General features: G+C 39.1%; 1 protein-coding gene across 3 annotated transcripts in view; it reads right to left on the bottom strand.

The window, feature by feature from the left end:
* The window catches only part of lin28b (lin-28 homolog B (C. elegans)), an 18,864-nt gene extending 6,515 nt beyond the window's left edge, over positions 1-12,349 (bottom strand). The window contains exons 1-2 of one of the 3 annotated variants that reach the window (XM_034699824.1): positions 12,317-12,349; positions 4,223-4,416 (exon numbers count right to left, since the gene is read on the bottom strand). In XM_034699824.1, coding sequence (XP_034555715.1) covers positions 4,223-4,416; positions 12,317-12,338 — 216 coding nt within the window. In that variant the 5' untranslated portion in view covers positions 12,339-12,349. Of the gene's footprint in view, positions 1-4,222; positions 4,417-5,099; positions 5,335-6,316; positions 6,347-12,316 lie in introns of those variants that run through there. The other 2 variants (XM_034699823.1, XM_034699825.1) reach the window with 2 other exon arrangements.

Genomic DNA, 12,349 nt, shown 5'->3' on the forward strand with positions numbered 1-12,349 from the left:
CATTCAGCAAGCAAAGATTTACTTGTACGCAAGATCTTCTTTAAAGAAACTTATTAACAAATATACTCATTACACTCAATGAAGTCTTCAATTTTGGCTTACAACATCATGAAATTTGATTTGAAATTAGATCTGTTAGGTTAACATCATAAGAGATTTATACACTGTAAGATTTGAGATTTTGTAGCGCAGACACGTCAAAGTTTTAAGTAATTGATTTATTTCCGCCAGCAAAGAAGTCAAACTTTTTTTAAGAGCAGAAAAAAGGCTTTCAAAGAAACACTGACTAAATGAGTTGTCCTAAGCTCTCTTTAATGTTTTATTGTGGAAAGTTTCAGTCTTTTTTTACACTAAATTGAATTAAATAAATGTCAGAGGTGCAAATACATCCAGCACAGTGCGGACGCTCTCTTTGTGTTCCAGGTGAACTACGACTTGTTTGGAGTCCTGCTCTGCTTTCTACTCCGCCACCTTTCCAATTACCAATCATCTCCGCTCTATGTGGCCAGCTCCTCAAAAGGAAGTCACATGACTAGCCTTTCTTCTTCTTTAGCGTTTTTTGATGTGCAGAAGAGAAGGGTGGGTTGGTGGAGGAGGAGCGGGGGGTGTGTTGGAGGGGTGGGGGGGGCGGAGGTGGGGGGGTAGTGTGGCTGCAGGAGAGACAAAGCCTGATACTGGCTATCTGAAGGCAGAGATGGGTGGGGCCTGCATGCCAAACGGTGACACGGACCAGAGGTTAATCTCACTAGGGGCCCACTTTAACCTCGCTACACAAAACACACACACACTCTTGCACACGCACACACACACACACAAAAAATGTAAAACATCTTACAACGGTTCACATGTAGACATCAACAACCTGGTGGATAGGAGAGGAAAGTACGAACCACACACACACACTCTCTCTCACAGGGGCTCCATAAATTGAACACACACTCAGGAGAATAGCAGCAGCAGCAGCAGAAGCAAACTGTTCAACATTTCAAACTGATTACCGACAAAGGGCAAGCAGTCCCCCACCACACACCCCCTCACCCCACCCAACCCTCCTGCCTTTTTGTCTTTAAAGAAATTCCTCTTTTTAAAAGAATGCCCGAGGAGAGAGCACCCCCCGTGTCCCAGCAGGAACTCTCTCTCTCTCTCTCTCTCTCACACACACACACACACACGCACATACTTATAACAGAGAGAAAAAACACTCAGTGCAGGTAGAGAAGAGGTTAACAAACAGAGATAATGAAATGGCTTTGTGCATGGAATCACTAAGCAGAGAGGTACAGCGGGTGAAGAAGCTTAATTACTCCCTCTCTCCTTTTCTTTCCCCCTCTCTCTCTCTCTCCAACACACACCTTCAAAAAGGAAGTGATCAGATAGGAGCCCTGATGAAGAGGCCTCCCAGGAAGAGACCCTCTCGCTGACTCATACACACTCTCACCCTCCCTCTCTTACCTCCTGCTCCTCTACTCGCTCCTCTTTTTCAAACCTCGCGCTTATGTTTTCCTCCTCTGCTACCGCTGGCAACTCCCCCCCACCCCCACCGCAACACTCTTCACCTCCACCCTCCACTACCACCACCACCAACCCAACTCTCACCAACACTTATTTTTTCCCACATCCCTCCTCTTTCCCTCTCCTAGGAAAACTCCTCCTCTTCTTCTCCCCCCTTTTTTTTCTCTCCTGTCCTCATGCTCCCTTTTCCACTCCTCATCGCTCTTATATCTCTCTGGAAAACATAGGATGAGAAGTGTGCAGGAGTATTTCCACGTTTTTTCCTCTAAAAATAACTGACAGCCAACCTTACCAAAAATATTAATTGACCGTTGTGCCTATTGAAAAATCGCCACTATAACAGCATACAAAATAAAACCCTTTCTGCCAGCAGGTTTGCAATGATCTAAATATTCCCCAATCTTCTATTGCTCAAATTTAAATTTGCAACAGCAGTAACATGTAGGATAATCTGCAGGATTTTAATCGGACATGCCAATTAAAGCACCTTAAAATAGTGTCTAAATGTCAAAATGGCTGCAAAATGACAGCAGAGAAACACAACAGGGAGGAACAGTCAGAGAATATGAGTGACTGCTTTAATAAGAGTGTATAGATAGATGCAGGGGAGCGGGTGTTTTGCATACAATATGGCAATGTGCCTGTAAATGCATTTTTTCCACGCTTTGTACCAAGTGACAGTTCAAACCAATGGGGGGAAATCCACTCATGAAAAGATAATGTATTGTATAACATTTTAGGCATTTTTGGAACAATTTGCAAATTTCAAAACATGTAATTCAATCCATACAAGCTAGGCACAATTAAAAAAAAAAAATTAAGACCCCAGAGCACAGATTGCAAATATTTCCCTTCTTACACCTTTATCATAAAAACAAGCCTCTAAAATTGCATCCTGCGTTTGAAAAACATTCCCTCAGACACCATTACTGCTGCAGCATTTCCTGTGCTATTACAAACTGCTAACACAGGAGACCATTTATTTGCTTTTTAGCCTTTTTCCCAAACTAAGCCGTCCTTGCCTCTTGCTGGAAATATCCACCTCTGTAACATCTCTGTTCAGCAGGGATATTAGCAGAATTACACTGTCTGTCTGCTGGATATAGATGCACACGTTTCAAGGGATGGAGACACTATATGAAAATATTGATCAAACTGACTGATAACGCATTGCTGCAAAATGCACTTTCCTGAGCTGACAGATTTAAATATTCAGAGCATTTAAGAAAATGTATTTCCACACACACAGAATAAAAGCAAGGAAGAAAAGGGGAAATGTTTTAATTGAGGTATGATAGCACATATTGAGAAAGGTGTAAGTTGTTGCTTTCCCATAAACACCTTTTTAATCACAGAGCTCACAATGCAACTAGAATGATTTTACACTACTCAGTTTATCTTAATTTGTTTCAACATAAGTGTAAAAACAATCCCAATCTCACATTTAACAATTCTGCTTTCATACAAACTGAAATCAATTTGATGAAATTTAATCTGAGCAAGGAAATTAGCTAAAATCAGAAAGAAATGTTTAGCTTACACCTTATTCCAACACTACATATGTTCATAGCTTTGTGAATGCCAATGCATAACAAATGGAGGAGGCAAAAAAATCTAATTTTAATTCTTAACCAATACATAAAAATCAAACAACTGTGAAATAACCTTGAAAAAGTCATACCTCAAACTTCACCAATACCTGTCTGTATGAGGAGTAAATCTATCTGAAAGCTTAACTTCTTAAATTCCTTTTTTAAATCAATCCTTGTTTGAAGGATAATGATCAGAGCAGCCATCTTTTCTTATTCGCCACTACATCACTGCTGACATCTGACCTCTAATGTGCTCCCCCCCTCCTTCCCACCAGTTCAGCACAACATCCCGTGAGTCCACAATAAAGACACCTCCAGGAGAGGGTGTCAAATGAAAACTAGTGAAAATGCCTCTCCTCATCCTCCCAGACTGTTTTCAAGACACTTAATAGGACTGTAAAAAAAAGGGGAGATTAAACGTTTGAAAGGAAGGGAGGACTGTGGTAGGCTACTCTTTGTTTGCTGCAGAGCAAGTCGAAAAACAAGGCCTTAGAAATGAACTCCATGTGCAATAAATCAAAGAGTACATGGAGACGTGCATAAAAGGATGTTTTGATCCAGTTTAACAGGACGTTTTTGGAACAAGAAACAACAGCATGGGGAGCTTAGAACTCTGCCTCCCGGTTTAGGTTTGAGAGCCAACATGCTCTCCGACATGTTGGCTGGCTGCATATGAAGCGAGCTCTGCTGTCCATTAGAGCCAAGTGTGAAACTAACCGTGTCACAGCCACACGACATTTCTCCCTTTCCTTTTACAGTGCAGAGGGAAGCAAAGGAGAGGGAGGAGGAAGGGGGAGACAGAGCTGGACGCATGTGGCTTAAAGAGGAAACTTAAACGTGTTTTTGTCAAGCCCGTGGACAACGTGTGATTACACACTAACATGTTGGCCAATGCAAAACATCCGGATGGTACAATGCGGAGGAGAACTAAAGGGGGCCTGCGGGTATCACGATGGGAGCTGAGGTGACAGTGAAGTAGAAGAAGGAAAAGGGGAAATTAAACTAATCAATCATCCGCCGTGTTTTTGACGAACCAAAAACCAGGATGGGGCCGAGACAGATGTGGAATTCTTCGCGGGTTTGTGTTAATTTTTTTCTCTCTCTCGAGGTGAACTTACTTGGTGGACGAAAACATCCAGAGGGGGGTCGACGGGGCTCCCTTCACTGCCGGTCATTGAGATAAATCCAAAGCCCATCCGGACGTTGAACCACTTGCAGAACCCTGATCCCGTCAGGACCTGGGGAGGTCGAGTCCGGTCCTCCTGCTCGGTGGACTTGGCGGGGTCCTCTCCGCCACCTTTAACCGGCCCTCCTGAAACAAGTCATGGGTGTAGGGAGGAACAGAGCAAGTTAAACATTTGAAATGTGGGAGTCTCTGCTGCCCCCCCTTGCGCACACAGGTTTATATAAGTTAAATGTGCGATGTTGCATATAAACTTCTTGAAGAAGCGTGGGGGAATCCCCTTCACTGTTAAACACTGGCTATGTGAAGTTCACGGCCGGTAGAAATTTCCTACACTACTACAACTATTTCCAGACGCACACTTTTACGCGTGGTGTTCAGGTTCATGCATCAAACCTTTGTAAAGAAAAAAAAGTTGTTTGTTCCCCCCTGACAGATGCACGACTCTGTATCGTGCACAGGCATGCTCAGTAGTGGAACTTGTGGAGGATTTTTCTCATGCATCTGCAGCCTGCTGCTACTATAGTGTGTGGAGTTGGAGGCTACAGGATCCTAAAGGCAGGTGTACACATGGTTCCTCGAGCTTTACTTGTGGGCAGAAGAACAGCATAGTATACGCGCTAACAATGCTTAGATCTTAACGCATGCTTTAGATGTGTTGCTCGCAAGGGGCGGTTCAAGTCGGTTTTCTCATTTAGAGGTTTTTGGAAGAATAATCACGTTGCACCTTGCCGCCCTTCCGCCCCGCACCTCTCTACTCGGCACGAGAGGGAAAAACTAAGCAGAAAATAGGAAAATAATTGCAGAATAACCTTCGGCCATGTTTCCCCGCGGACCCTCTGCGCCCAAGTTGCAATAGAGAAGCTTCCTCTGCGAAAACGGGCTGCGGTCGTCACCATTAATCCGACATCCTCGATCCCATCGGTCACAAATTGAGCTCGCATGGTACGGCGTGCTTTCTGCCTTTTGATATTTTTGTCATGTCTCTCTTTCTTCCCTTCGATCCCTTCCTCACTCACACCACCTCTGTACTACTCTCTCCCTCTCCCTCCCTCTCTATCTCTCACTGCCTCTCTCGCTCTCTCTCTCTCTCTCTCTCTCTCTCCTTCGCTCTCATTCGCTCGCGAGCTGGCTGTGCCCGTTCCCGTAGTGAGAACACGTGACTTTGTCAATTACATGCTTTCTTGCTACTAATTTCTGCCCTGTGAGTGCAGGGAACAAGGGGGAATCGGACTCGCAACTTCCACCAGCACCCTTCATACTTTTACAGTATAGTTTGAAACAAGCTCTGCTGTAAGAATGGGAAATAATAGTCTCGAATAGTCTGCATATTGTGTGTTGTTGGAGAGATAAAACTGCATCATAAGGGGTTGGTGTGGCCACATGAAGCTATTATACTCTGAGATTAGATTAGATGGGATTCAATTAAATTTTAATGATTCCTTTGGGGGGGATTGGTGTTGTCATAGCAGCAGGAAAACAAAACATAGAACAAAAACGGAAAACAATAAGACAAAAACTGTAACAAAAGTTTTTTTTTAAAGTACAGCAAAGAACAGCCTTATGTTGGTTGATTTACAAGTGTATTAACCAATTTAAACAAATCAGATCTCTTTGAAATAGAAAAGTAAGTTATGCTTTACAGAACATGAAAAAAATAATCATATAGCTTGCATGTTAGATAGTTACTTAAATTCATATCCAGTCAACATGGCCTCAATGAAACAATCAAAATTCAGCTAAAGAAAATAGTAGAAAAAAGTATTTCCTCAGGTAAACTTGAACGGGCAATTAAATAACTTTGTTTTCTCTAATTTCCTCTGAAAACATGCCACAAAAAAATATTGTCAAAAGACCTCTGAGTGTATTCTCTGATGTGTTTTGAAACAAAATAAAATAATGATTGATTTTCAAAGAAAAGCTAAAGTAACCTTGAGATGCAAAGAAAACATTAAATACTACTCTTAGCTCTTAATGGTAAAAGAATCCCAGATAAAAACCCTGATTACTCAGATGAAGAAAACTATACCTTTGTGACAGAAACAATGTCCAACCATAACTTCCCTTTTCCATTAACCTCAGACAAAAGTATCTTATCAAGTTTTTTTTTAAAGTAATGTTGTTCTCCATTCTCTCCATGCATGCACATGTTGTTTTGGAGCTCATGTTCCTAACATACGACCAGTTACCTCCCAGCATCATATACTGGGCACCAGAGGAGAGCTGAACTCACAGCTTAGGAATGTGAGTGAAAAACCCAGAAAAACAAACCTGGAAACTGATGTGCTCAATCAATGATCTGCAGTTGTCAGGAGATAATCAAGAGGGTAACAGACATTTTATACAAGATGTCAAAAAATGCTTTAAATTAGAGTTTAAATGTTGAAAAGCAGAGCATGAACGCTAAGAAAGAAAATAGCAGTTAAAGTGTTAGTGCTTGTTTCTGCCCTGCATTACAAATGGATAAAGATAAAGTATATGGACATTTTTCTTCAGAGAATGAAATGGTTTACTTTAAGTAAGTATTGATAACATCAGGACATCAATGTGAGCAATAAGAAAAAAATAATAATAGTGAAACTTCTCATCTTGTTTGGTTGACAACATGATCATCATATGCAAAATGTAGTGAAAGTTTTACAAAATTATAAACCTTTTTTAAAAAAACTCTTCTTTTCCTAATCTTGAGTCCATTTTTTTCTTTGTTAATGTTTTTTACATTTTTAACTTTGCACATAAAAAACCTGCTTTGATATAACTTTTATCGTCCTTTACATAACAAATGTAAATTTGATTATTTTTAGTTTGTTCATGCTTTTAGTTTGAAAAGACGTAAGTTAACATAAAATTAAAAACTTGATTATTACAAATTGTTTCTCATAAATTAGTCCTCTTGTTCTTTAACTATCAGTTTGAACTTGACAAAACTCTCATTAATGAAATGAAAAAAATCCTGGGTTAAGTTTTGAAAATATAAAACCGTGTTTTATTCTTACTGTTTTCTTCCTGTTCACCACTGATACATCAGTGCCTATGCTATCACAAAGTTAAAAATGTCTTGACGTACAGCATAACTTTCATATCATCATAAACTATGCAAGTTAGATTCCTTTAACTTCTTATTTTACTTCTGTTCAAAAGATACATCTGTTTCATAAATATAAACACTTTTTTGACACAAAATTTTACTTCTTTTAATAACTTCTGTCAGTTTGTTAATGTTGCATACTCTTAAAAACTTGAGAAAAGTTTCAAAAAATATAAAAACTATTGTTTATTCTCAGTATTACTTTAACTGTCCCTCACGTAACCTGATTGGTCTGATTCCTGTAACTTTCTTATAGCTTGTTAAAGTTAAGAAAAACGTACAAAAAGTTTCATAAAACATTAAACTTTCATCATTACTTTTATGTTTCCATTCCTAACTTATGTCAGTCTGATTGTTACTTAAAAAATAATGAAAGGTTCATAAACACAAACCTCTATATAACTTTTATTTTCCTATAAATAAAATATCTCATGAACTCCTTGAACACATCAGAGACTGCAGTGACCCGTCAAGGTTCAAATTACCAATCAAAAAACAACTCTTCAGGGCTGCAGTCAACTTTAGTTTTAATGTGTGGCTTCTTTTGATGCTCCTCTTAAAACATGACTGTCTAAAGTGTCCTTCAGAATTTTAAAAAGGTGCTTTATAAATAAAATGTTTAATTATTATTATATCATTTTGATTCTTACAGCGTTGTTCATGATTAGTTATGACTGGGTAGGTTTGGTATTGTTTAAATGTAGACAAAAATGTATTTTACTGACAAAAAAATGAGTATCATCTTTTCCCCTGAAGGATACAAATTCGTTTAGAAAAAAAGAAAGAAAGAAAGAAAGAAAGAATTGATAAATAAATAGATATATAAATAAACTGTGGAAAGATTGTGAAGTATGTTGTAGTCCAAACCCTACTAAAGTTATTCTTGAATATTCATCCACACTGTGTCCATCAGCATTTGACAAACACTGCAGAGTAGAGTAGAGTAGAGTAGAGTAGAGCAGAGCAGAGCAGAGCAGAGCAGAGCAGAGGAGAGCAGGTCTAGCTATGAGCTGCGGTTACTTGAGGCCACACAGAGGATCAACAACAAGCCTGAAAAATACTACGTTCATTGAGAAACTTCCCTCTTATCTCACATCTACCCTGGTGGGACGTTTCTCAGAGGGGTTATTCCCGGGTACGAGGAAAAAGGGGAAAAACAGGTTGGAGGAATGAAACAACAAGCCCATCTCCACCCACTGGGGCTATAGAGCCCACCCTCCGGAATTCACAAGCTTTCCCCCTGCCCCCCATCCATCCCTCTGTCCCAGCCCCCGCGCTCAGGCCTGTTTTTGAAGATGCTTGCAGAGGAGGCCTCGCAGTGGCTACAGAATTACTGTTTGGGTCACAGGGTTGGATACCAGCGTCAGATGTTATCCACTCACTCATATCCTGACAGGACCTTTCTGATTAGGACACGTCATGAGAAATCACCGCAGAGCAGCTCACTGACATGAGTGCAAGCCAACGACAAAGAAGGAGTCAGATATGGACGGTTTGGGTGTGACTGTTAGTCAAAGGAAGGGACTGGAATACCACAGCAGAGATAAACTGAGGGTTCTCAAAGTGAACACTTTGATATGGCTGAGAAAAAATAACTCACTGTAAAATGAGGTATAAGAACTCAAACTATTATAACTGGATGTATAAGGATGCCTTTTCTGGAAGGGATATATTCCTCTCTTTATTTTTTAAACCAATAACAGCTACAATTCATTTTTTGGTTATTCACATTTTTTCTGCTGAAAAATCAGTTTTCACACCATTTGAGAACACATGTTTATCCACTCACATTTCCTTAGTTTACACCAATGTTGTTGTTTTTCCACTTTTGTTGATTATTTGTAAACTTTTTTTTTAACTTTCCAACCTTGTGTGAAAAAGCTCAGCCATTGAAAAAGAAAAAGGAAATAAAGAGAGAAACTTTGTGTATTGAGATTTTACAGCCATAAAATGGAAGGCTTATATAAAATGCAACATAACCATGAACTGATCTATTTAATTAAATTGGCATGACTTATTTGTTCTATATTCACACAAACTAAAAGTTAAACTTAAGCTGATATTACATTTACTCAATTTTTTTGTTTTACACTCTACAACAGCTTCAAGTCTTACTTTGAAAACTTTGGATTTGCCTTCCGGCTGCAGCATAAGTTTGTATTCCAGACCTTCCAGCTTTAGTGTTACACCAATCTCTTAAATCGACAAAACTATTTTTATGTTTGTATGCAAAACCTTAACTATTCCAAAAAAGGTAATTGCTCACGTTTAGTTGTTTTAGAAGTCACAGAATTTATATTTGGAGCACACCATAGTGAGCCCTTCCTTATGAAATAAAACTTTTTGGGCAACGCCATTGACAGCCAGAAAAGATCTGCATCACCTCTGACTTTGCTCATTTTTCTTTTTATTTAACTGTCTTTAACTTTTAAACTAAAAAATAATAATATATATATATATATTGAAAAGAAGAACATAAAGAAGATAACTTCTGAAATTTAGAGGTCCAATATTTTTATGAATTGACCTCTTTTAAAAATCTAGTTTTCCACTACCAGAATTGGTCAGGTCATGTTTGTAAATGAGAACTGGTTCTCAAACATTTTTACCTGGTAAAATAAAGGTCTAAACAAACCATGTTCCAGCTCTAGCTGTGGTAAATACAGCTATTAATGGCATTGCTATGCTAACACTTTAAAAAGTTTAAAGTAAGGTATTTGCTTTCATCAACCTGTAAGTTGTGTTCTTTGATACAAATGAAGGCATATCCCTTCTGTAGATGGTGCAAACAAATTCTGTGAAATGTGGCTGTGCTAGGCCTGATTCAGACCTCTGATAGTGTGCAGCATTTCTTTGGTTTCCTCCATTAATCATGTCTGTTATCTATCTGTTTATTCATTCACAAATGTTGGACTTGTTTCCATCTCTGTAATGGGGGTTTCACCATCAGTCTGACTTCACATGTGTATGATGGACATGATGAAAGAAAGAAAATTAAAAGCGTGTTTCCTCTTTTTAAAATGAAGGAGATGTTTGTTGGAGATGTTGCAGTTCACAGTACAACAACAGGACTTCATAATTAAGATCTCAAATTCAACTCTTCAAATATTTCTTTAGGAAAAACCTTTCTCATCATTCCTGATTTTCTGGATCTACCAGCGATACATCATCCTGAAGTTAAAGTTTGTACCTCTCCAGAATGGGAGCAATGTTACAAACTGAACTCTTCCTGATCTCTTTCTCTATCAGTCACTTATCTGAACCAAAAGCATCTTCATGAATTTTGAAACTCTCGGGTTAAAACAGATTCCTGAGTGGTTTGAATACCAACTTTTCTGAGCAGACTTTGGACTCTCTCACCCCAGCTAACCTCACCCAACCCCCACTCCTCACCCTATAGGCTCCCAGAGGAAATTTGCCTTTACCCTGTTGCTGTCAATGCAGTTCAAAGGGTTCATTGAGTTCTCCTCTCCCCTTTTACTCTTTTCCTTTTCAGAGAGGGGGTTATTTTTCTGTCGTTTACTTCATGCATTCCAGCCACCAATCCTTCACTTTTTTAGATCCTTGCAGGGGGAGTGTAAACAGGGTTTACAAAAGCAGCTCATCTGCTACCAGTTATTTCTCACAAGCTGATAGTGTAAGCATGAGATGGATTTTAAATGTACTGCTAATGTCGATTACTACTATTTCATCATGAGGACATTTTAAACTCAAGCCAATGTGTCTAAGCCAAGATATCAGTCTCACCCTTGAGGATTCTCTCTGTAACTGGAGAGTAAACTCAATGAATTGATTTTGGATTATTTTGAAGTTCTTCCTCCAAAAAATGTAAAGATTTCGTTGAGAAATATTTTGAACTAACGAAAAAAAATCACGTAAATCTCCTTATAACGCCTTTTTGCCACGTGCTGCATACTTTACCCTAAAAGAAAAGCCCCAAATCTAGAGACACTTGATTTTGCCTCTTTGGTTCATTGAAAAAAATCAACTAACACAGTGCTTACTAAACAGCTGTATCAACTTGTAAGACGCACAGGATGTCTCAACTACATACTTCTAAAACGAAATGTTTTCAAGAGCCTGGAGACTGTTTCCCCAAACTTTTTGATGCGACAAACATGACCCCACGTTTTGTTGTAGGAGGAAACAAGTGAGGCAAAAAACAAATTCCTTTTTTTGGGTGGCAAATCTAGAGGTCTGAATTATTTTTTTGAATCGGAATAATGGATTTAAGTTAGCAAACAAGCTGAGAGTATCTGAATGAAATATCGGTGACGTCAGAGAGAGAGGGGGAGCCGGAGCGACGGTGGAGCCGGTGCGCCCAAATTTGCGCAAAATGGAAACAAATATCAGTATTACGCTCCCACAGTTGTCCCATTCAGGGGTGTGTTTTTTTAGTGTATTTTTTTTGCTTGGATTCATCATGTAAGTACAAGTTTATTTACCTTATTCGGGCTCATTCAATCTTTAAAATGTGCCCACCCTGTGATCAGAACTGCAGCCTGTGGCTTCTGATGCAATGATCGATCGATTTCGATCGTGTTAATATTCCTATTACATTTGATTAATCAGGCACCAGTCGCTAAGTGTTCGATTAGTTGTATGTTTCCAATCTCTTATAATTTCCTCCATTGTTTTCTGTTTGAGTCTTTAATCCTCAGTGTATTTTTTTTCCAAAATAATAAGCTTTAGTTTGTGCCATGCGCGCGCATCCTTACTTCAAAACATTATTGAATGGGTTTAATAAAAGAGCCGATCCATCACTGTGTCATGTTGTTAACGCCGGTCATTTCAGGTCAATGAAAAGCAGGTTCTACAGCTTCAGGGGTGAGCTCAGTTCAAACCAAATCCCATTCAAAGTTCGGATTATTGAGCTCCAAACTAAAGTAAATGAAAAAGAAAATGTTGTCCATTCAGAAAGTTAGTGAAAAATAAACTCACCTTCATCAGAAGGAGCGGACATCCTCCTGGTTT

The sequence above is a fragment of the Notolabrus celidotus genome, chromosome 13 (genome assembly GCF_009762535.1).
Source record: "Notolabrus celidotus isolate fNotCel1 chromosome 13, fNotCel1.pri, whole genome shotgun sequence".
NCBI classification, from domain to species: Eukaryota; Metazoa; Chordata; class Actinopteri; order Labriformes; family Labridae; genus Notolabrus; species Notolabrus celidotus.